This window comes from Mustelus asterias, chromosome 6, assembly GCF_964213995.1.
Source record: "Mustelus asterias chromosome 6, sMusAst1.hap1.1, whole genome shotgun sequence".
Classification (NCBI taxonomy): domain Eukaryota; kingdom Metazoa; phylum Chordata; class Chondrichthyes; order Carcharhiniformes; family Triakidae; genus Mustelus; species Mustelus asterias.
In genome coordinates this window covers 142,847,237-142,871,951 of record NC_135806.1, presented here as the reverse complement: position 1 = coordinate 142,871,951, position 24,715 = coordinate 142,847,237, and the positions used below count along the sequence as shown (strand labels likewise).

At 45.2% G+C, this 24,715-nt stretch overlaps 1 protein-coding gene across 3 annotated transcripts in view; it reads left to right on the top strand.

The window, feature by feature from the left end:
• Nucleotides 1–1,194: 1,194 nt before the first annotated feature.
• Nucleotides 1,195–24,715, top strand: part of dab2 (DAB adaptor protein 2) — a 33,178-nt gene continuing 9,657 nt past the window's right edge. Inside the window, exons 1-8 of one of the 3 annotated variants that reach the window (XM_078215223.1) lie at nucleotides 1,195–1,379; nucleotides 14,426–14,593; nucleotides 20,321–20,460; nucleotides 20,948–21,046; nucleotides 21,990–22,121; nucleotides 22,753–22,839; nucleotides 23,885–23,905; nucleotides 24,209–24,256. In XM_078215223.1, coding sequence (XP_078071349.1) covers nucleotides 14,497–14,593; nucleotides 20,321–20,460; nucleotides 20,948–21,046; nucleotides 21,990–22,121; nucleotides 22,753–22,839; nucleotides 23,885–23,905; nucleotides 24,209–24,256 — 624 coding nt within the window. In that variant the 5' untranslated portion in view covers nucleotides 1,195–1,379; nucleotides 14,426–14,496. The remainder of the gene's footprint in view (nucleotides 1,380–14,425; nucleotides 14,594–20,320; nucleotides 20,461–20,947; nucleotides 21,047–21,989; nucleotides 22,122–22,752; nucleotides 22,840–23,884; nucleotides 23,906–24,208; nucleotides 24,257–24,715) is intronic. The other 2 variants (XM_078215222.1, XM_078215225.1) reach the window with 2 other exon arrangements.

Below are 24,715 nucleotides of genomic sequence, written 5' to 3'. Positions count from 1 at the left end.
AGGTTCTGATGTGACTTGAGGGGCATCTGGACAAATGCATGAATAAGTTGGGAATAGAGGGCTACAGTCCCCAGAAGGGCAGCATGGTCAGTGCAGGTTAAGGGCCTGTTTCCTATGCTGTAATTTTCTTTGGTAAATTTCGGTATTTGGCACTCCTGATTGGTCCAGTTTGATTTGGGCTCCACACTGAATGGTGACAAGTGGATACATGTGGGATTTTCCTGGCCAAACAAATGGGCAAGCCATACAACACACTGCTCTTCCTGCCAGCAGCCTGAAACCATGCTGTGGGGATGGGGGGGAAGCAGGGGCAGAGGGTGGATGGTGAGTTGCTCACTTCACAACAGAGGATTAATCAATCCAGTATTTTTTTGAATTGCATTTCAAAGATTCTGTCTTGGTGTTTTTGAGGAATGTGTAGCCACTTGGCTGTGAAACCTTTTTCTGAGTCAGGAGGAACTGGTTTTCCTCAAACCACCCCTGCCCCCATGGCCACCATCATGGCTTTTGCTACCCAATAAACCTGTTGGACTTTAACCTGGTGTTAAACTTCTTACCATCAGACAGGCAGTCCAAGATTTCTCACTGGGTGAGCTGCCTAAATTGGGCCCAAATGAAGCTTACAGATGTTCTGAGGGCAAGATTCTGAATCACAGCAGCAAACACCCCAAACTGAGTGCAGCTTGTTTCTGTATTGCAATTCCATTTGGCTAAATGACGGATCAAGCCCAAGATGGGGTTCAATGTCTTGTTAGCTTGGATCTTGTTAGTCTCATGGGGACTGAATTGGACTCCATTTGGTTTTTTGAGCAGGCAAGGAGATGGATTTGAGTCCACCCAGTTCATTGAGGATGAGTAAAAATGTCCTCCCCGTTTGCAAATTAATGAGTACACTAATCAGATTTTATTTCTGAATTAAATCAGGTGAACAATGTTTGAATCTGACACCGGCTGAGACCAGCTCTGTGGTGGTTAACCCTGGGGTTGATCAGTCACTTGTTTAGCACAATGGGTTAATGACAGTTGGGAGGGAAGGGATGAAGAGTTCCATTTCAGATGAAGGCATGCAGGATGATCCAGCATTTCATTTTGGTGAAATGAAGATGCAGGTTAATTGAAATGAGGATAGTGCATAAGGGGTTAATCCTGGAATGACAGCATGGTGAATGGGGGAGGCTGTTCCTGTTTCACATTGCAGCACATTCCACTGAAGCTTCCAGCTGCCAGGATCTGATTGGAAACATCTCCGAGGCCACAACAGTCTCCACCCTGGGGGTCAAACTACAGCTAAGGGCTTGCACCAGCCTCCGATCAGTGTCTGCCTCAGTCCTGCCAGTTGTAGGGAAATGTGGACTAAACCAGGTGACTCAGTCAGGCTGGTAAGTTTTCAAACTCTTAACATATTGAAGGGCGAGATCTCGTATTCACTGCTGGTCTGTTATGGCAGTATTCACAATACTTTTCCCAAAGTGAAGTTGGTCTGTGTGGATTAGGAATGTTTACAAAGTGCAGCGATTTCACTGGCTTCTAACGTTAGGCTGAACAGCAGCAAACTGGGGTTTTCTGTTACTCACTTCAATTAGTCTAGTTCCCCTCGCCCTGAACTAATAAGGTAACTATGTACATCCAGCACAGGGGGGGTCTTGCTGCATACTTGGCATGGCTTGTTGGGGTGGAGAGGTTTCTATGCTGGGTGGCGGCAGGGTGTAAACTTCCTAGTACAGACTAGTTTTAAGGGATTGAATCACACTCCAGGCTGTGTAGCCAGAGTATCGCCCAGTGTGGATGTGTAACACTGGGCGCTGCTGGTGCCTGACTGCACATCACTGGATTCCAGCATCCTGACCTAAATGGGGTGATAAACAGGTCAATCATAGAATCCGAAAGAGAAAATGCTGGAAAATCTCAGCAGGTCTGGCAGCATCCAAAAGGAGATAAAAGGGTCGTCTGGATTCCATGTCAGCTCTTTTCTCTCTCAGATGCTGCCAGACCTGCTGAGATTTTCCAGTGGTCTGGTTTCAGATTCCAGCATCCACAGTAATTTGCTTTTATCATCTTTTGACCCTTGTTTTCCTTGACAAAATTAGTCAATTACACACCCCATCCTCAGCTGTAATCCACACCTTTCCAACTGAGTCACTTGAGTTTCAGTACTGTCCACATGGCTGGGGGTACGGCTTGCTGGGCTAGCAATCCAATTGGTTGTCTGTGACCATGCAAATTGTGTTAAACCCTGCTGCCCTTGATGGTCACTCCTTCACAGATGCAATTAATGGTTTTAGTGCTTTCCTGCCAGGCCATTCTTCCCTTGATAGGAGGAAGAATTAACTATTCCCCATAATCATGCCATGCTAGATAGTGTGGGAAGTAGAGGCAGGTGGTGGAAATCCACCTCGACTGAGCTGGCTCCTCCAATGGGTGCCTAGGCATCTGCCAGTGATGGAAGCACCTTCTGGTTAGTCTCTGTCCAGGAGAGGAGTTGGTTGCTAGGAACTCATTCCAATCAGGCACTGGTAACAATTCCTCCAGCATGGTGAAATGTGCTGTCCTCAGGACAGTCTGTGATGGTGAATGTGATTGGAGGGATATGGGGTTAGCTTGGATGGGCTTTTTGGTCAGCATAGGCCAGTTTGGGCTGAATGGCCTGAACCAGTCAGTTCTGCTGAAAGGGTGTTACCAAGTTTAGATTCTTGTAACAATCCACTACTGACATTGGCTTCCAGTTCCAGATTGAAATTCAATTTCTCCTGAACTGGTGGGATTTGAACTCCTGTTCTCCATTCAGTCCCAGTTTGCAGCTGCACATGAGATGCTTCAGGGGTTGTGTTCCACTTTATAAATAGTCACAACCATTTGTTTTCCTCTGGAGTTAGTCATGGACCAAAATAAAATGGGTTGTCATTTTGGGTCTATTTCAAGATGGGATGAGCATTGCTTGTGGGACTGAGGTCATCAAATATCAATCTTTTGTTTTGCTGCCTTGGTCAGTCCTCTTATTTCTCTCCCCACAAACTTGATTCAACAATGGGCCTGTTTTTACCATCGGTGTCATGTCACTATGGAGATGTTGCTGAGTAAACTTTTCAATCCTGTCCACTTCATTCAACTCCACTCAAATGTTAAATCACCTGGTGCTGCCTCAGAAGCCCCACTCACCCCTACAGCTCCAGGCCATCATCCTGGTCTCTCTCCCCACTTGATCTGTTAGCATGGCCGGCGAGGGCATCTGTCTTTTAGCATGTGACTTTGAGAATTTTCTTGAACCATGCTTTTTGTCACCTATCCTGATAGTTTGCTGCTGTGCATCAGGATGGTCTCCTGTGGTTAGAGGGAGTGAATGTTTATGGATGAGTGAGTGAGTGGCTGCTTTGTTCTGGGTGGTGTTTAGCTGCACTCGGGCAAGTGAGTCACATTCCTGATATTTGATAGTGGGCAGGCTTTGAGGGGGTCAGGTGAGTTACTTGTGACTGGGTCCACAGCCTGATAGATTCTGAGATGGTTACTTGGTGCAAATGCTACTGCCCCAAGCCCAGATAGTCATAGAATCCCTGCAGTGCAGAAGGAGGCCATTCAGCCCATCAAGTCTGCACCAACCACATCCTACCCAGGCCATATCCCCATAACCTCATGCATTTACCCTAGCTAGTCCCCCTGATGGGGCAATTTACCATGGTTAACCCACCAAGTGTGGGAGGAACCCCACAGACAGGAGAACAGTCTTCACACAGGCTGTGACCCAAGCAAATCAAACCCTAGCAATGAGACACCAGTGATTTTATTTATTGTCACATTAACATAGTGGAAAGTATTGTTTCTTGCACACTATACAGACAAAGCATACCATTCATAGAAGGGAAGGAGTGCAGAATGTAGTGTTAATCATAACAAGGGTGTAGAGAACAACTTAATGCAAGGTAGATCCAGTCAAAAGTCTAACCAAGCAGGAAAGAAGCTATTGAGTCAGTTGGTATGACCTCAGACTTTCCATCTTCCCTCACTGGGAGGTGGGAGAGAATGTCAAGAATGGGGTGGCACAGTAGCAGTAGTTGGCACTGCTGCTTCACAGCTCCAGGGTCCCAGGTTCGATTCCTGGCTCTGGTCACTGTCTGTGGAGTTTGCACATTCTCCTCGTGTCTGCGTGGGTTTCCTCCGGGTGCTCTAGTTTCCTCGCACAGTCCAAAGATGTGTGGGTTAGGTTGATTGGCCAGGTTAAAAATTGCCCCTTAGAGTTCTGAGATGCATAGGTTAGCAGGTAAATATGTGGGGGTAGGGCCTGGATGGGATTGTGGTTGGTGCAGACTCGATGGGCCGAATGGCCTCCTTCTGCACTGTAGGGTTTCTATGATTTATCTGTGTGGGGTCCTGAATTATGCTGGCTGCTTTTCCAAGGCAGTGGAATGTTAATAGATGGGAGGCTGGTTTGCATGATGGATTGGGCTACATTCATGACCTTTTGTAGTTTCTTGCGGTCTTGGGCAGAGCAGGAGCCATACCAAGCTGTGATACAACCAGAAAGAATGCTTTCTATGGTGCATCTGTAAAAGTTGGTGAGAGTTGTAGCTGACATGCCAAATTTCCTTGGTCTTAAAGTAGAGGTGTTGGTGGGTTTTAACTAGTGTTGACATGGTGCTAACCACTGTTGCCTTTGTGTCCAAGTTTTAAAGCAATGGACATGGGCTGCTTCGGTAATGGGTCAGCACTGCCATTATCACCTTGTGATGGGCAGTCATTGAAGCTGCTGTATGACCCTAACTATGCCATGCATGACTCCATCTTACCAACTTGCCCCATCACTTCACAACCACATCCTTGCATCCTCATGCTGGCACAATGGAGAGAATGCCAAAGGACATTACCACATGATTGAAGCAAATGGTGCAGGTACAGATGGGAGCTGAGAAGGTAAACACCAGGAGGGGCTGGTGGGATCAAAAGTTGAGGCTATTTTGACTGGCATATGTAGTGCTGTGGAAGGGTTTGTGGCAGTGCTCAAACACTAGCCTTGTGCTGGGCAAGCCTTGGCAAGCTGCTGTGTATGCCTATAGCTGGTAGACACCACAGGTGGTGGCAAGAGTTAATGTCTGGGTGTGTAATTGTAACTTGCTGATTCTTGCAAGAGATGCCTTTGCCACAGAATCTTGGCTGCAATGTTTCCTGAGGTTGGCTGCCCCTGGGCAGCTGACTGCATTTCAGGAACCTGTTTCAACAAAAGCTTAATTCCTCAATTTCAAGTGAATGTTCACATCCCACCAATTGTACATTAACTAACTAGCATCTCATAAATACTGGAGGTCTGATTATTGTGAAACTGACAGCGGTGAAGGGTTGTGTTCTTTTCTTGTCTTTTCTCTTTAATGTTGGCCTGGGTGCCTGTTGCAAGTTTCAGTCAGTAAAAGCACTGACTTGCCACCTATCCATTATCTTACCACTTCAGTGTCATCAACTTGATTAGTTCTTGATTGCATCACCACCATGAACATCAAGGCCCAGTAACCTCCATCTTGGCATTGAGCTCTGATCAAGCATTCACTGATTAGCTTTGCTGCATTCTGAAAACTGCTGGTCAATTCAAGATCTTAAGCACCCAATTAAGGTGCCGTATCTGTCAAGTTCTTCAATTTGTGTTCTTGGCACAATGAAGACTTTTCCTAGGATTCAGTAGTTTGTTGTTACCCTGGGAAACCCTGAACACTCACTTGGAATAGAAGCAAAGAATTACAAATCCTCCCCTTGGAGGGGGAGCAAGCTTTGTCGCCTCCAGTACTGATGCCCTGAGGGACTGGAACGAGGTTTTTCATGCAGCAGTAGTTAGTGCTGCTGCCTCACAGCACCAGGGACCTAGGTTTGATTCCTGGTTTGGGTCACTGTCTGTGTGGAGTCTGCACATTCTCCCCATGTCTGCATGGGTTTCCTCCAAGTGCTCTGGTTTCCTCCCACAGTCTGAAAGACCATGCTGGTTAGGTGGATTAGCCATGCTAATTTTTCCCTGTGTACCTAAACAGGTGCCAGTGTGGCAACTAGGGGATTTTCACTAACTACTTTGTAATGTCAATGTAAGCCTACTTGTGACAAACTTCCATGCTAAATTTCACACAAGGGTACAAATGCTCCAGAGGAGCTGTTTTGTGCTTCCTAATTCAACATTCATGGCCTTGCAGACTGAACTATAGTGGCAATCTACACTAGGACTTTGCATAATATTTGAGCACCCTTTATAATTAGCACAGCTTACAAGCTTTCTGGAGCATGTGTCCAAGCTCTACTGCAGGTTAATGGCATCTGCACCAGCTGTCCAAACTAGCATGAGTTGGTGCCATTCTCATGTTTCTTGCCACCTTGATTGAACCATCCTCCCCAGAGTGCATTCCAGACTCAAAGTATTAATTTCCTCCCTATCTGTCCAGACCTGATTTTCAATCCAATCTCTTCACCTTGACCATCTTGACCTTCAATCTTATCCTCCAACTTTCTCAATCCTGGATCCTCAACTAAAACATTCTTGTAAACTTCTGTATCACAGCCTTCCTATAGTGGGACACAGAAATATACTTGGACCTCAGAATATTAGTTGTCCAGTGCAGAAAAGGCCCTTCAGCCCATCAAGTCTGCACTGACAGCTACCACTAAGTCCCATTAATGCAGTTTTCCAGCACTTGTCCCATTGTTTCAAATGCCCATCCCAATACTTTCCAGCTGTAACTTCCCAGGCAGTGCATTCCAGATTCCCAGTATTTTTTCAAATCCCCTCCTGCTCCTTGCCCTAAAACTCTACCCTGCTCTACTCGCCATATTCATACCCCACAATCTTAGACATCAATTGTCTCCACCCCACCTTTCCTGCTGTAAGGAAAACCACGCAAGCCTATCCAGTCTTTGATCAAATGATGAATCGTTTCTACAATCTTGCCACTGCTCTGACCAACCCGCCTATCTTCCTGTAGCCTACAACCACCACCTTTAGTTACCACTCTACCCATCTTGGTGTCATCTGCAAGGATCCCAGCACAGAACACCACTGAATACCAGCCTTCAGTTACTTGTGCTTCTACCTTCAGTCCTGTGGGACATTGTCAAAGGCTTTGCTAAAATCTACACATATATTTGAACTTTTCATCCCTGCACAACCTCCCTCTGACCTAGCCATGCTGGTTATCCCTAATTAACCCATGTCTTTCCAAGTGGAGAGAATTCTGATAGTCAGCAGTCTGTAATTTTCTGGTTGAGTGGCAGTCATTAGTACTGCTACCTCTGCCAGGGACCCAGGTTCAATTCCAGCCTTGGGTGATTGGAGTTTGCACATTCTCCCCATGTCTGCATGAGTTTCCTCCTGCAGTCCAAAGATGTGTGCGTTAGATTGGCCATGCTAAATTGCCCCATAGTGTCAGGGATTAGCATGGTAAATGAGGGGGCATGGGTGCGATTTGTTGTTGGTGTAGACTCAATGGGCTGAATAGCCTCCTCCTGCACTGTAGGGATTCTGGTAGCTTTTTGAAGCATGGAACCACATTAGCCAGTCCTCTGGCACCTCCCCTGTATGATGTGGCAATGCTGGTGTTGGATTGGGGTAGACACAGTAAGAAGTTTAACACCAAGTTAAAGTCCAACAGGTTTATTTGGTAGCAAAAGCCACATGTGGCTTTTGCTACCAAATAAACCTGTTGGACTTTAACCTGGTAAACTTACTGGACCTCCCCTGTAGCTAGAATTCAGTCCCTGAAATTTCCTGCTCACCACCCACAACCTTCAATACAATTCATCTGGGATTAGGGATTTGCCCTCAAGCTTGTCAGAGCTTCTGATATTGGGATCAAACTGCAAGGACCTCAGTCCCTTTTCCTGAATTCTGTATCATGTCCTGCAGCTGGAGGGTATATTAGCTGAGGAGCAATTGGACAAACTTGGTTTGTTTTCACTGAAGGGTGACAAATGGGAGTCAATCTTTTCCCAGGATAGAAATGGCAATTAGTACATGCAGAAAGTTCCTGGAATGCACTGGTTGAAGCAGATACAACAAGAAGTTTCAACACTGGGAAGTCAAGGTTTATTTGGACACAACCTTTCAGAGCATTGCTCCAGTGAGTGAAGGAGCAGTGCTCAAAGCTTGTGATTCCAAATAAACCTATTGGACTTCATCCTGGTGTTGAGACTTGCTGTGCCCACCCCAGTTCAACACCAGCATCTCCCTCATGGCCACCAATGTTTAAGGCATCTTGATAGATACACAGGCAGGGAATAGAGGAATATGGACCATGCAGAAGCTAGATGGGCTGATGGACCTGTTATAAAGTCTTCCATGCTGAGTCCAGGTACTGGGCTGCTATTGTGGTCTTTTCTTTTATGGGATGTAGACATCATTGGCTAACTGGCATTTATTTGACCATTCAATTGCCAGGGGTGGTGAGCTAAGTGGTGTAGGTATATCCACCATGCTGTTAGGAAGTTCCACTGGATTTTCACCCAGTGGCAAAGGAAAATCAGGATAGTGAGTGACTTGGGAGGGAACCTCCCAGGTATCTACTGATCTTGTATTTCTAGGCAGTAATGGTTGTGGGTTTGGAAGGTGCTGTCTAAGGAACCTTGGTGCTCAGAACTACTTGCAGTATTTGTGTGCAGTTAATTCCAAGCTACATGCGGTCTGAGGTTTTTGTACATGTGAAGCATGATTTCTTCCTCAAACATTCTTGTACCAGTTCTCCATTAGATATGTTTGGCCTACAGTACCTGCCCATTTATCCCTAACAGTGACATGTAGGATTACATTAACACTGCAATGAAGTTACTGTGAAAATCTCCTAGTTGCCACACTCTGGCACCTGTTTGGGTACACTGAGGGGGAATTTAGCACAGCCAATGCACCCAAGCAGCACATCTCCGACTCGGAGGAAACTGGAGCACCCAGAGGAAACCCACAGACAGAATAGCTAATGAAATTAACAGTCACTGAAGACATCAAGTGTCTTGTGGATATTCATGACATCAATAGACATGCCCCATTCCACTTTTAACCACAGCCCAGCATGTGTTAAATACTCATTCCCTGATTTGTTCCCCTCAATTTTAAAGCATCTGTTCAGTAATACTGGACTTGGTTGTGTGGTAAAAGTTGTTCTGCAGGGAGGTTAGCTGCCCTTGCTTGCTCATATCATTTCTCATGGTGCAGTGTCACCCTGGATGCTGAAGTTTGTCTTCACAAAGCAGTGCCTTTTACAGTCTAAACAGTTATTGCCTAATCGCAAGGAAGGTAAGCCAGACACTTGCAGTCCCCCTGGATCAGTGGATTATCCTTGGTTCATCTAGTTAATGAATAACCAGGGTTACTGGGGTAACAGTTGCAGTGGACTTGACCCTCTAGTCTGTAAAGAACTTTTCTTTCAAATCACTGTCATTTCAGATGTGACAGATCAGTCTCTAAACCAAGTGAGTATCCTTAATGTTAGTTTCCTGGCCTGTAGTTCAGAGTTAACATTTGCAATCCTCTGGCACCAGTGTGAATTGTAGGGTTGTGACCATATCTCCAGTTTTCACCCTTGCTTTCCTCATTGCTAGTTACTGTCCCATCTTTGGAAGCACTGGCTTAGAAACACTGTTACACACTGGGTTCTTCCAGGGCTACCTGGCTCCTGACATCACCTTGGTTCAAACATGGACAAAGCTGACCTCCAGTGACTCCTTGACACTAAAGAGTCAAATGGAGGAAGAAGGAGACTTTGCTGGCTGGAGTCATGCCCGGCACAAAGGAAGATGGTTGTGGTGTTTGGAGGTCAATATCTCAGCTCCAGGACATCATTGCAGGAGTCCCTCAGGGTCGTGTCCTCAGCCCAATCATCAGCTGCTTCATCAATGACTTAACATAAAGTCCGAATAAGGAATGCTTGCTGATTTGAGTCGTACTACAGTCCATGTCTAAATGCAGCAAGACCTGGCAATATCCAGCATTGGGCTTGCAGCAAATTCCTGCCACAATTGCCAGGCAATGACTATCAGATTCTAACTATCACCCTTGACATTCAGTAGCATTCTGGTAGTTACCAATGACTAGACATTTAAGTATTGTGGCCACAAAAGCAGGTCAGACAAGGAATTGTGCAGTAACAACCTAACCGCCCCCCCCCTCCCCAAGCAGCATCTGCTTCAGAACACCAATGACCGATCAGCTGATGTTACAAGGTTCACTCTCCTGTTATCAGCTGCAAACGAGGATGGGCTAGAAATTCATCATGTAACCATAATTCCCAGTTTGGAGCCCTGGTACCTAATAACACTTTCCTGATGCTGTCTGTGCACTTTTCAGCATCTAGTAATCTGTACATCAACACTTGACTAATGGATGTCCTGAGTAATGTTTTTTACTTGGAGGTAATCTTGGTTTAACCTTTGAACACAGACACAGCTCTCTCTCTCTCTGCCCGTTGCCCTGGTCTATAACATTTTTGACTGCAGAAGCAGCAACACTGCTGGTGTGAAGGGCTCCTTTTTGAGGTGAATTCAGGTGAGGGAATCTGTTAAATTTTGGTATAATTTCTTTTCCCACAAGTGCTTTGGTGCTTCAGACCTCAGTGAACCAGGCTGTCCGTGAGGTGGGTGTCAGACCCCAGTCACTGGGCTGTCTGCTCATGAAGGGAAGCTCATCAGATTTTGATCTGGGACTACAGCAGGGACCACTGCTATAACCTTGACTGCAATCCTTGGAACAATTTGAGCCTGATTTTATATGGAGATGGGTTGGGGCTTTTGAGTATAATTTGAGCTGGACTAAACATTTTGGTTCAGAAAACAATTGGCCAGTGAAATTTGTTGGACGAGCATTGTTACCAAAGTCTGAATTCACTGCTCGTCTTCCCTGCCCCCAAAGTGAGCCACACTGCCTTGTGGTGTATATAGTCCCCCCTCCTACAGAACTGGATCCCAGGATTTCGACCCAGTGACAGTGAAGCTTTGAAATATCCAGGGTTCCAACTCCTCTTGCAGGATCAAGCCCATGGCTCCATCCCTATCAAAGCTGCAGCTTTATAGAAGCTTAGTTATGCTGCACTTGGAATATAGTGTTCAATACTGGTCACCACACTAAAGGATGGGGAGGCTTTGGAAAGGGTACCGAAGATTTACCAGCATGTTGCCTGAAATGGAGAGCATTAGCTGAGAGGTTGGAGAAACTTGGTTTGTTACTGGAATGGAGGTTGAGGGGTGACTTGATAGAAGTCTACATGATTGAAGGGCATAAACTTTTTCCCATGGTGCAGTAAATTACTAGGGGGCATAGGTTTAAGGGGCAAGGTTGAAAGATGTACAAGGCAAAGTTTTTGAGGGTGGTGGGTGCCTGGAACTCACTGCCAGGGAGGTAGTGGAAGCAGATACAATAGTGACTTTTAAGGGGTGTCTTGACAAATACATAGGATGGGAATGGAGGGATATGGATCCCAGAAAGGTTGGATGTCTTGGTTCAGTCCTGCAAATGGTCAGTGCAGTTTGGAGGGCTGAAGGTCCTGTTCCTATGCTGTAATTTTCTTTTGTTCAATGGCCTTTACCAACTCAGAACTGGGGCATTCATGACTGGACTGAGTCTATGGGGCTCACTGGTTGGAGCAAAGATCCTGTGAAGGATGGGGCATAGGGTTGGGGTTTGCTTATGATCTGTTTTGTTTCACAACTTAACATGGATATATTGAGCTCACACCAATGATCCCACAAATGGGACAGTGTGGAAACTGTTTATGCTCCCTTTCGTACCTATTGACTCATCTTTCAAAAATCCCAGGCTGGTAGATTTTGGCCACCTCTACTAATTGGCAGAGGTCCACATGCTGAGAATACCACTCGCCCTGTATAAATCTTCAGTGTTTCCCAACCATAAATGGGTAGATGCATTAAGCTAGGTAAGGGTATTGGAGTCAAGGTACTGGTCCAGCTATGATTAAATAATATAACCAGTTAGACTGTTAGTGCTTTGTAGTAGTGGCTCAGTAATCACTGAGCAGAAACCCTAGCTTGAGACCAGGTTTAACTGCCAAAACTTAAACTTCTGAGGGAGGTAGCAGTAATTGTGTATCAAGCTTAAGTTGGACTTTGACTGTGACCTCCTTGCAGCTTTTATCTGTAAACACAGTCTGAACGCAGTGCCCTTTTCAAATAGTTATTGCTAGGCACTTTGACATGGAACACAGGAACCTCTGCCAGGTGCATTCATGCACCTAACTAAATCTTGAGGCACAAAGCCAACTAACATCTTTATCCAAACATCCATCACTGTACACTTTCCCTACACCTTGCCACAGCATGAGGATAAATGAAAACACCAATTTAAAAATTATCATCCCTTTTTAAATGTCTCCCTGTGCCTTTTGCTCATCTCCAGCTGCCCAACCTTCTGGTATCTTGCTGTTCCTTCAGTTACACTGACCCCAGCTCTGCAATTGCCTTCCTGCACCTGACAATGCCCATTAGTCAGGTAACAGGTAGCCCTGAGAATGGACTGATCTGATTGAAACAAATGTGGAGGCTGGCTTGGGAGAGATTAGAGCACAAACAGTAAGGGATTTTTATGGGTTATTGTGGGGTAATGCTAATATTCATAGCAGCCTCATTAAGAACATAAGAACATAAGAAATAGGAGCAGGAGTAGGCCCTCGAGCCTGCCCCGCCATTCAATAAGATCATGGCTGATCTGACGTGGATCAGTACCACTTGCCTGCCTGATCCCCATAACCCTTAATTCCCTTACCGATCAGGAATCCATCCATCCGCGCTTTAAACATATTCAGCGAGGTAGCCTCCACCACCTCAGTGGGCAGAGAATTCCAGAGATTCACCACCCTCTGGGAGAAGAAGTTCCTCCTCAACTCTGTTTTAAACCGACCCCCCTTTATTTTGAGGCTGTGTCCTCTAGTTTTAACTTCCTTACTGAGTGGAAAGAATCTCTCCGCCTCCACCCTATCCAGCCCCCGCATTATCTTATAAGTCTCCATAAGATCCCCCCTCATCCTTCTAAACTCCAACGAGTACAAACCCAATCTCCTCAGCCTCTCCTCATAATCCAAACCCCTCATCTCTGGTATCAACCTGGTGAACCTTCTCTGCACTCCCTCCAAGGCCAATATATCCTTCCTCATAAGGGGACCAATACTGCACACAGTATTCCAGCTGCGGCCTCACCAATGCCCTGTACAGGTGCATCAAGACATCCCTGCTTTTATATTCTATCCCCCTCGCAATATAGGCCAACATCCCATTTGCCTTCTTGATCACCTGTTGTACCTGCAGACTGGGCTTTTGCGTCTCATGCACAAGGACCCCCAGGTCCCTTTGCACGGTAGCATGTTTTAATTTGTTTCCATTGAGATAGTAATCCCATTTGTTGTTATTTCCTCCAGTGTATAACCTCGCATTTATCAACGTTATACTCCATTTGCCATATCCTCGCCCACTCACTCAGCCTGTCCAAATCTCTCTGCAGATCTTCTCTGTCCTCCACACGATTCACTTTTCCACTTATCTTTGTGTCGTCTGCAAACTTCGTTACCCTACACTCCATCCCCTCCTCCAGATCATCTATATAAATGGTAAATAGTTGCGGCCCGAGTACCGATCCCTGCGGCACGCCACTAGTTACCTTCCTCCAACTGGAAAAACACCCATTTATTCCGACGCTTTGCTTCCTGTCGGATAGCCAGTCCCCAATCCACTTTAACACACTACCCCCAACTCCGTGTGCCCTAATCTTCAGCAGCCTTTTATGGGGCACCTTATCAAACGCCTTTTGGAAATCCAAAAACACCGCATCCACCGGTTCTCCTCCATCAACCGCCCTAGTCACATCTTCATAAAAATCCAACATGTTCGTCAAGCACGACTTTCCCCTCATGAATCCATTGCCTCATTGAATGAGGCAAATACAATTTGATTTTTCAGTGAAAAAGTAATGTTTCTTGCGCACTATACAGACAAAGCATACCATTCATAGAAGGAAATGAGTGCAGAATGTAATAGTCATAGCTCGGTTGTAATGTAGTTTTAGGAGAGAGAACAAGAGTAAAAGAATTCAAGTATGCTGGGCACAAGAAGCTGCCTTGCTCCAGCACCATCTTGGATTTTTTGACTGACTCCCTTGACAGTTGTCAAGAATTTGTCAAGGGGGCAGGAGTAGGAAAGCAAGTAGTTTGAGGCAACAATGGCAGGTTGAAGGGGTTGATTTTGATTCTCAAACACTAATCCATTGCAGCAAACAATATGCAGCACTCCATTGCTCAAACAAGTTCCTCAACATTTATTGATGGCATTAACTACCCAAATGGATGGGCAAGGCCTTGGTTTTTAATCCCACTGGACATGCAGTGCTCCTTCAGACTAGTGCTGGGGTGTTAACTGCTTACTTGTTTGAAACCACAATCTCCTGACTTGGGTTAACCTGTACTACCTGACCATTCCACAGGTTGGCATATTATGTCTTGATTGACTCAACTGTAGACCACACTGGGTGAAGGAACTTTGGAGTGAGTCCAGATGGCAACCATGTCTGAACCTGTTGAGATCAACAGTCCCAGTCCCAACCAATCGGAGACTTCACCGACAAAGACATCAAAGAAGGATAAAAAGCGAGGTAAGTGTGGGGGGGGGGGGGGGGGGGGGCAGGGGTTCCTGCAGCACAGGAGGCATTTGGCTTTTCAAATCCACTGTTCTTTCTCTGGTTCAAACCTATCCAATAGTCTCTCTTGCTGTGTTTGTAAATTGCCTGCATCTGTCCTGAATCCTTGTGTTATTTGACTGGGGGAGATTTCCTTATCTGCCTTGCCTAAAATTCTCCATTTTGTACACCCTGCTGCACCTTTAGCCAAAATCCCCATCCCTGGAACAACAAAATCAGAACCCTCCTCCCTGTGCTGAGGAATGCAATGCTGTAGTTGTAGACACCACACCAGAACTATATAAAGACTCCTCTTCCTGCTCTTGTCTATCAAGCCTGAGCTTTGAAGGTGATAGAACACAAAGGTCAGCAAGATCTGAACTCCTAAGCCCTCTATTTCCTTCCTCCATTCCCCCTACCTTCTGCCAAAATACATCACCCCACTTTTTCTATTCAATCCCATCTCCCTCCTCTTCCTGCACACCAGATAGCAGCATGTTCTCACTGGTCATGATGAGATGGATTTTGACTTGTTGGGTGGTTTTTCTCCTCGTATACAAAGCAATATTGATTTTTTTTCCTTGACCGGACTGAAGCCAATCTAAAACTCTGCCAAGCCTGTCCTCCTATAGGTATGATCTATTTTGGCTGTGACCCAATTTGTACAGTCACTTAATGGCCTGCAACATAGACTAGGGGAGGGGACAGGGGCTGAATCTGAATTCTCTCCTTGCCACATGTCTAAGTGCTTCAAGCAGTGGTGTTTCCCAAGTTGGGACATAAAAGAAACATAGAAAAACTACAGCACAAAACAGGCCCTTCAGCCCCAGAAGTTGTGCCAAACATATCCCTACCTCTTAGAACCATAGAAAATTACAGCTTGGAAACAGGCCTTTTGGCCCTTGTCTGTGCCGAACCATTTTTTTGCCTAGTCCCACTGACCTGCACTTGGACCATATCCCTCCACACCCCTCTCATCCATGAACCTGTCCAAGTTTTTCTTAAATGTTAAAAGTGACCCCACATTTACCACTTTATCCAGCAGCTCATTCCACACACCCACCACTCCATGAAGAAGCCCCCCCTAATATTCCCTTAACTTTTCTCCTTTCACCCTTAACCCATGCCCTCTGGTTTTTTCTCCCCTAGCCTCCACGGAAAAAGCCTGCTTGCATTCACTCTATCTATACACGATCAAATCTCTCCTCGATCTTCTACACCAGGGAATAAAGTCCCAACCTATTCAATCTCTAACTCAGCTTCTCAAGTCCCAGCAACAATTTTGTGAACCTTCTCTGCACTCTTTCAACCTTCCTGTAACTAGGTGACCAAAACTGTACACAATACTCCAAATTCGGCCTCACCAATGCCTTATACAACCTTACCATAACACTCACTTTTATACTCGATACTCCGATTTATAAAGGCCAATGTACCAAAGGCACTCCTTGCAACCCTATCCACCTGTGATGTCACTTGTAGGGAATTCTGTACCTGTATTCCCAGATCCCTCTGTTCAACTGCACTCTTCAGAGTCCTACCATTTACCCTGTACGTTCTTCTTTGGTTTGTCCTTCCAAAGTGCAATATCTCTCACTTGTCTGTGTTAAATTCCATTTGCCATTTTTCTAGTTGGTCCAAATCCCTCTGCAAGCTTTGAAAACCTTCCTCACTGTCCACTACACCTCCAATCTTTGTATCATCAGCAAACTTGCTGATCCAATTTACCACATTATCATCCAGATCATTGATATAGATGACAAACAACAATTGATCCAACACCGATCCCTGTGGCACACCACTAGTCACAGGCCTCCACTCGGAGAAGCAATCCTCCACAACCACTCTCTGGCTTCTTCCATTGAGCCAGTGTCTAATCCAATTTACTACCTCCCCATGTATACCTAGCGACTGAACCTTCCTAACCTCCCATAAGGGACCTACCTATAACCCTCCATCCTATTAAGTCCCATGTACTCATCCAGGAGTCTCTTAAAAGACCCTATTGAGTTTGCCTCCACCACCATAGACGGCAGCCGATTCCACTTGTCCACCACCCTCTGGAAAAACTTCCCCCCCTAATCCTGGGACCCCTGGGACATCTTGTTGAAGTTGTACAAGACATTGGTAAGGGCACACTTGGAATACTGCAATTCTGGTCACCCTATTATAGAAAGGATATTAAACTAGAAAGAGTGCAGAAAAATTTACTGAGATGCTACCAGGACTTGATGGATTGAGTTGTAAGGAGAGGCTGGATAGACTGGGACTTTTTTTTCTCTGGAGCGTAGGAGGCTGAGGGGTGATCTTATAGAGGTCTAAAATGAGCACCATAGTCAATATCTTTTCCCAAAGGAAGGGAGTCTAAAATTAGACAGCATAGGTTTAAGGTGACAGGAGAGACAAAAGTGTCCAGAAGTGCAATTTTTTTCAGTGGGTGGTGTGTCTGGAACAAGCCACCAGAGGGAGTAGGAGAGGTGGGTACAATTTTATCTTTTAAAAAGCATTTGGATAGTTACATGGGTACAATGGGTATAGAGGGATATGGGCCAAATGCAGGCAATTGGGATTAGCTTAGGAGGTCTTTATTTTTTTTTAAAAAGCTGCATGGACAAGTTGGGCCAAAGGGCCTGTTTCCATGCTGTAAACCTGACTATAACCCTGTCTATTGCCAACCCCAAGGTTCCCAAACAATCTGCTTTGCAAATAGCAGATGTGAGTTTCTGTACAGATGGCATCAGTGAGATTCATGACAGCACCTCCCCCTCTTTACTGTATCCCCCTCTGTCTAGGTGCTTCATCTTCCGACAAGAGGCTATGGGGTGCTGTGTCCTGGCTTTGAAAGGCAGATGGCCTGTGAATTGCTGCCATAAGATGTTGGGACTGCCACATGGGTCCACTTTCTGAAGTTTGAGGTTGCCCCTGACAAATGTATGACTTTCCAAACAGCCCTAATTTTAAATTTCCCACCTGCAATTTGAGTCTCAAGCTAGGCCCACCCACCTCCCATTCTGGAATTGATGGCTAGAATAGAAGCTGAATTGCTTCTGTGCAGATTTCTACAATCCTCCAGTCAGCTGTTAGGAAGGCAAATGCAATGTTGGCATTCATGTCAAAGGCTAGAATACAAGAGCAGGGATGTACTTCTGAGGCTGTATAAGGCTCTGGTCAGACCCCATTTGGAGTACTGAGCAGTTTTGGGCCCCATATCTAAGGAAGGATGTGTTGGCCTTGGAAAGGGTCCAGAGGTTCACAATGACCCCTGGAATGACTACCTTGTATGAGGAATGGTTGTGGACTCTGGGTCTGTACTTGTTGGAGTTTAGAAGGATGAGGGGGGATCTTGCAGGATACTGCAAGGCCTGGATAGAGTGGAAGTGGAGAGGATTCTTCCACTAGAAGAAAAACTAGAACCAGAGGGCACAACCTCAGGCTGAAGTTACAATCCTTTAAAACAGAAGAGGAATTTCTTCAGCCAGTGGTAAATCTGTGGAACTCGTTGCCACAGAAGGCTGTGGAAGCCAGGTCATTGAGTCTTAAGGCCAAGGTTCTTGATTAAGGGGATCAGGGGTTATGGGGATGAGAACCAGCCATGATTGAATGGTGGAGCAGACTTGATGGGCCAAGTGGTCTAATTCTGCAATGTCTTGGGGGTTAAAGGATTGCAGGGATCACCCATGGAGGGTTTGAGTCTCTGGAATGCTCTCTCTGTAGTGGCAGGCAAGAAAGGGGTGATGAGTTCTCAGCACAGGTGAAATACAGATCTTGGGTTAGTCCTGAATTTCCATTCCTTGAAGGGAAAGGAAGGCTTGACATTAACTGTGCATCCTCTGGAGGTGAGCATGACTCGCTAAACTCCCTGGGATTGAGGTGCAGTGTGATATTCTTGGATGGGCACCAGATAACTTTGTTCCTGAAACTGTAAATACCAAGTGTGGGGATGGTGGCAGGCACAGGATGAGAATGCTTTGCAAAAGTTTTGGATAGCAAGTCACTCCAGAATCTATTGTAATTGAATCAACCATATAATGCTATGGAGGTCATAGCCACCCAGTGGATAATAGAACTGCAGTTATTTCTTGATTCAGCATCTTGCTGCACTGACTAAAGGATTGAGTTCTCTCCAAATACTTTATCTTAATTCTTTGACCCTCAAGGACAGTTGCTGTTAATCTCCAATGTAGTCAGTGTTAATAAACCCAGCTCTCTAGCTACTACCTGATAGAAGTCCACTTGACCTTTGCACCTTGGTGTTGCAATGTGTAATTGTAGTAACCTTGGTAAGGACAACTTGTTCTCCCATAGTAAATCACTCAATCCTGTTTATGGAGCCAGGATGTCCTAATGGTACATGCCAGGAATTACTTAAAATTGGACTTTTGAACTTCCAGCTGATTGGTCCTCTAATAGAAATGGACATAACCTGCAGCAGTTCCAACACCTGAGACTGCCTTTGATCTTGTATCACTTGATGTCAAAGGTTAGGCAGCGGCTAGATGAATTGGAGTAAAACTTACACAAGACTTCAGATTAGCAACATTTATCACTAAATTACATTGTCAAAAGCTTTACCACAAATTTGTTCGTCAAGGTCAATCATCCAGTCTTATCTCATCGGATGCAGAGGATGAGAATTGCACAACCTTTCAGCAGGGTAAGGATGGTCCCAGCAATTGCAAATCCATTTAACATCCATGGTGGGCAAGCTTCTAAATCTAGAATTAGACTCTACCATTGGGAACTGCCAGTGTAGGCTTTCTAACTTGCTGGAGTTTGAAGGTTGATGGGATAATGCTGTTGTGGTTTACATGGACGTTTCAAAAAGCATTGGATACAGTGCCACTGACTTGATCAGGGTCAGAAGTGACAGTGGTATTGGTTGAATAATAGTCAATGGACCATTACTGCAAAGAGGTTTGTAAATGAGTTCCCCAGGGGATGGAATTGGGGGGGGGGGGGGGGCCTTGCTTAGATCTTGGTGTGCAGGCAACAAAAAATCCCTACAGTGCAAAAGGAGGTCATTTAGCCCACCAAGTCTCTGAGCATCTTGCCAAATCATGATGGGGTTCAACAGAGAAACTGTTCCCACTTGTTAACCAAGAAGGGGGGGGGGGCCTGATTTAGTGGTTTGGGGTCTGAAATGCTCTGCTTGGAGTGTGATGGAGACTGGTTAAATTGAAGCATTCAAGAGGTATTGGGATCTACGCAGCGGAATGGCCATGATGCTCTTTTGGAGAGCGGGTGAAGACATGATGGGCCAAATGGCCACCTCTACTATATGAAAGGACTCTGGTTGCTGTTCCTGGAAGGGGCAAGTAAACCTGAGGCTGGAAGCTGGGTCACATGATTTTGGCAAATGTGATATTGGTTTTGCTTTGGGGAGGAAACTAGGGTCCATGCTGCTGAAGTTGAACTGGTCAATGACTGTTCCCAGACTGATTCCTGAGTAAAGTGTTGTGTAGCCTGCTGAAGGAATTGTTGCAACATGGTGGCATTGGTGCATTCTCTTGGCTGTAACATTAGTCACTGGGCCAATTTGAGGATATGTTGGGGATAAAGACTAGCCATCACCTGTTGCCCATTCCTAATTGCCCCTAAACATCACCTGCAGTCAGGAAGTGCTGTATCTTGAATATTCACTTAAGGACTGTCTCCGTGTGTGAGGTCTTGCATGCTAGGATTTAACAACTTGGTCTTTAATAGGTTCAGAGAAAACCGAGGAATCTCTCCTGGCAAGATTTAAAGGTGATGGAGTTCGCTACAAAGCCAAGATCATTGGCATTGACGATGTGGCTGATGCCAGAGGTGATAAAATGTGTCAGGATTCCATGATGAAACTCAAGGTAATGCCTTCAGTTCCTGTTGATGGGGATGTAATCACTGTTTAGACGATTGAAATTCTAATCTATTCAACTCCTTTCCAACAGTCAGACCAAAGCTAGGTATCATTGGTCCCCAAACTGGCCCACAGACCAGACTAAATTAGCTGAGCCACATTATTGGGCATGAAGTACATTGAGGAAAATGGGATGGAATCCCTGGAGCTTGTTTGGAGTGAGGTGCTGGACAGTTGAAGGCTGTCAATGCAGACAAAATTAAACCTGCACAATTCACATTCCAACATCCACCTTGTGCAAATGTCTCTTGACAATACTGCCACTATTGTCTCCAGATATCTTTCACATGTAGCCAGTTGGCACAAAATTCCTGGTTTGAGATTTCCCTTGTATAGGGTCCCAAGGCAACATGTCTGCAGTATTGTGCTAGAATATCTATTCTGCATGTTGTATTTGACCTGTTCTAACTGGTTTGCTCTTGTAACCTCCACAGGGCATAGCAATAGCAGCTCGTGCACAGGGACAACACAAGCAGCGCATTTGGGTCACCATCTCTCTCTCAGGAATCAAGCTAATTGATGAAAAGACTGGAGTGAGTATCTTGCTGGAATCAATGGACCGTATTTTGCATCTTATTGGACAAGAACAGTACATGAGCCTGTGAGACTTCCATTCTGGCAGTGGTTAGCTCTGCTGCCTCGATGCCAGAGACCTAGGTTCAATTGGTCACTATGGAGTCTGTACATTCTCCCCATGACTGCATGGGTTTCCTCCCACAGCCCAAAGACTTGTGGGTTAGGTGGATTGGCAATGCTAAATTGCCCCTGTCAGGGGAAATACTTGGGAATGGGGCCTGGGTGGGATTGTGGTTGGTGCAGACTCAATGGGCTGAATGGCCTCCTGCACTATAGAATCCTATGATCTACTGCAAGTTGGTCCAGCCAGGTTAAGGTGGGTTGCAGAGCTGCTGTTAACCACTTCACTGTCACAGTAGAGAAAATTAGTATTAAATCAAGTTTGGTTTTCAGGGTGACATCTAGACCACTGAATTTACACATGGCTGTTTGGAATAAATATTGAACAGTTTGGTGCCATGGAGTCTCTTATTCCCAAATGGGTGGTTTTGTCACTTTAATACAAATTTAGTCCAAAGATGTGTGGGTTAGGTTGATTGGTCATGCTAAAATTGCCCCTTAGTGTCCTGGGATGTGTAGATTAGAGGGATTAGTGGGTAAAATATGTAGGGATATGGGGATAGGGCCTGGGTGGGATTGTGGTCGGTGCAGACTCGATGGGCCGAATGGCCTCTTTCTGTACTGTAGGGTTTCTCTGACATGTAGCTGTCAGTGCTATTGGCCTAGATTAAGCTTATGGGGTTACTGTGTATCACATAAGAATTTGCCTCTGTAATAGAATCTCATTTCTTGGTGCAGAAGGAGACCAATTGTCTGCACCAGATCTCCAGATGAGCAACTTGTGATCAATTGATTGCACTGGCCTTTAACCCTGGACTTTAACCCTGTTTTACATTTCAGGTGATTGAATATGAACACACAGTCAACAGGATCTCCTTCATTGCTCGAGATGTCACTGATAACCGTGCATTTGGTTATGTTTGTGGTGCAGAAGCTCAACATCAGTTCTTTGCCATCAAGACTGCCCAGCAGGTAGAGCAATGCAATCCAGAGGAATGGTATGCCTTGGGTTCAATAGCAGCACAACATGATCACGAGTAGCACTGCCACTAATACCCACCCTGTTAGTTTCTGATGGATGAAATAGTGCTTTCTGCACTTGTCTGCAAGATAAAATCCTGTTCTCCACCCCAGCAGGATCCTTCCTAGAGATGGGTTGCTGTGATTTCAGATCTTCCCATTTGATTTGAATAAGCTGAGATCAGTGATCATAACTGCCAAATTTCTCATGACCGTTAAATGTTGACTGCTTTAATAACTCAGCAAGAAATCATAGACCCAGCATTATCACTACAGTGCAACTAGGGATTGGCAATACATGTTCCCTTCCATCTCCTGGGGATGGTGAACATGAGCATTCAGTAATTAACCAGTCTACCAAGGACCATTGGAGAAAATTGGTTGCATAATACATGGGATTGTGGGGTGATATGAGGCAAACATTGAACTACACCAACCAGTATGGAGATTCAAGCAAACTTGTACTCGGCTGAACCTTCCAGCATCCCCCAAGTGAGATTAGCATTGGGTCATATCACCTTTTTGCTAAATGAATGCAGCATCTATGGGTTGTAGTTTCTCCCATGTATTTGTTCTGTTTCAGGCTGAGGCCTTGGTTGTGGATCTGAAGGATCTTTTTCAATTAATTTACAACTTGAAGAAAAAAGAGGAAGCAGAGAATCGGTCAAAGGTAAGAAAACAAGGGGTGGGCTGTCCTGAATCTGATTTTAATGTGGAACTTGCATGGAGACTTGATGCAAGAAGGGAGTAGGGGTACAGTGGGAAGTGGCTGGAAGATCCCAAGATTCCCCAAATAACCTGTCAGTGCTACAAATTGATCTAATTCTGATTGGCCAGCATTGATCCATTTGGATCACCTGCTTTAATACAGCTTCATCAATCTGACCCTGGTTCAGAACTGTATATGCAGGAAAAGTTGCTTAACCTTTAGCTCTGATTTGCTGCATTAGTTTTGGTCTCTTTCAATATCCAACTTGTCTTTGCAATTCTCCTTTAGCTCATGGTCTGGGAGAGAAGTTGCCTCGCTTGAAGAGGGTGACTTTACAATTTTTAAATGTAGCTGAGACTACTCTTAGTGGCTTCAGCTGTGTATAGCCCCCAAGTTTCTGTCCTATAGAATGGGTTAGAACATCCTGCAACTTAACTGACCATTCAGCTTGATCCTGTCCTTCACTATTAGTATTTAAAATTACTTGAGTATTGTGTACAGTTTTGGTCACCCTATTAAAGGAAAGGGTGCAAAGATTTACAAGGATATTGCTAGAGTACTGGGCCTGAATTATAAACAGTTGGCCAGGCTGGAGCTTGATTTGGAATGAGGGGCATAGGTGGGACAAACACTTTTTTTTTTCCCAGGGTAAGGGAATTGGAAACTAGAGGGTATAGGTTTAAGGTGAGAAGATTTAAAAGGGAACTGAGGGGCAACTTCAGGGTGGTGTGTGTGTATATGGGATGAGCTGCCAGGAAGTGGTTGAGGCAGATACAATAGCAACATGTAAAGCATTTGGGAAAGGATTAGAGGGATATGGGCCAAACACAGGCATTTGGGACTTGCAACTTGCTGGAAGGGCACCAGGCTGAAGGGCCTGTTTCCATACTATATTCTGATTCTAGTATCTGCCTGCCTTGTACCCTTAAATTCTATACCCCATCAATGAAGGCATACAAATGTAGTCTTGCTATTACACCAACTTGACTTTCTTTTTTTTTTACAGGGTGATGGTGAACCCACTGAGGTGAGATCACTGTCCAATACTATTACTTGGTTGATGAATTTGGTTGCAAGGAGAGTTTTAGCTTGTCGAGAGCTTTCAGCACCCAACCCACTTTGGGGATGCGATCTCAGAGTCTTGAGAGCTCACTCTTGTTTCCACTTCTCCCAACACAGATGTATGACTTTGGGGTGGAAAGAGGAGGCCCATTATGAATCTTTGATTCCATATAAGATTCAAATCCTTCATCCACACGTTTTAATTTGGATTAAAAATGAGTTTCACTTGTGGAATGTACCTAATTCTTTCTCTCCTTTTCCTTCTCAGAATGGTAGTCCATTGTTGAATTTTGATGACCAGGTATCTCAACTTAAAGTAAGTGAACAGGATGGTTAACACAGATGCTCAGGTTAGGTCTGTTACAGTAATATACATGCAAGTATACAGATGGTGCAGTGTATTCTGACATCTCAGCTTATGATGAAAGTGAGGAGTGGGATAGAGGGAAAGTTGGCAGATTGGATAGGTAACTGGCTGTCTGATCGACAGTGGGTGGCGGTGGATGGAAAATTTTTGGATTGGAGGCAGGTTGCTAGCGGAGTGCCACAGGGATCGGTGCTTGGTCCTCTGCTCTGTGATTTTTATTAATGACTTGGAGGGGGCTGAAGGGTGGCTCAGTAAATTTGCTGATGACACCAAGATTGGTGGAGTAGTGGATGAGGTGGAGGGCTGTTGTAGGCTGCAAAGAGACATGGATAGGATGCAAAGCTGGGCTGAAAAATGGCAAATGGAGTTTAACCCTGATAAATGTGAGGTGATTCATTTTGGTAGGAC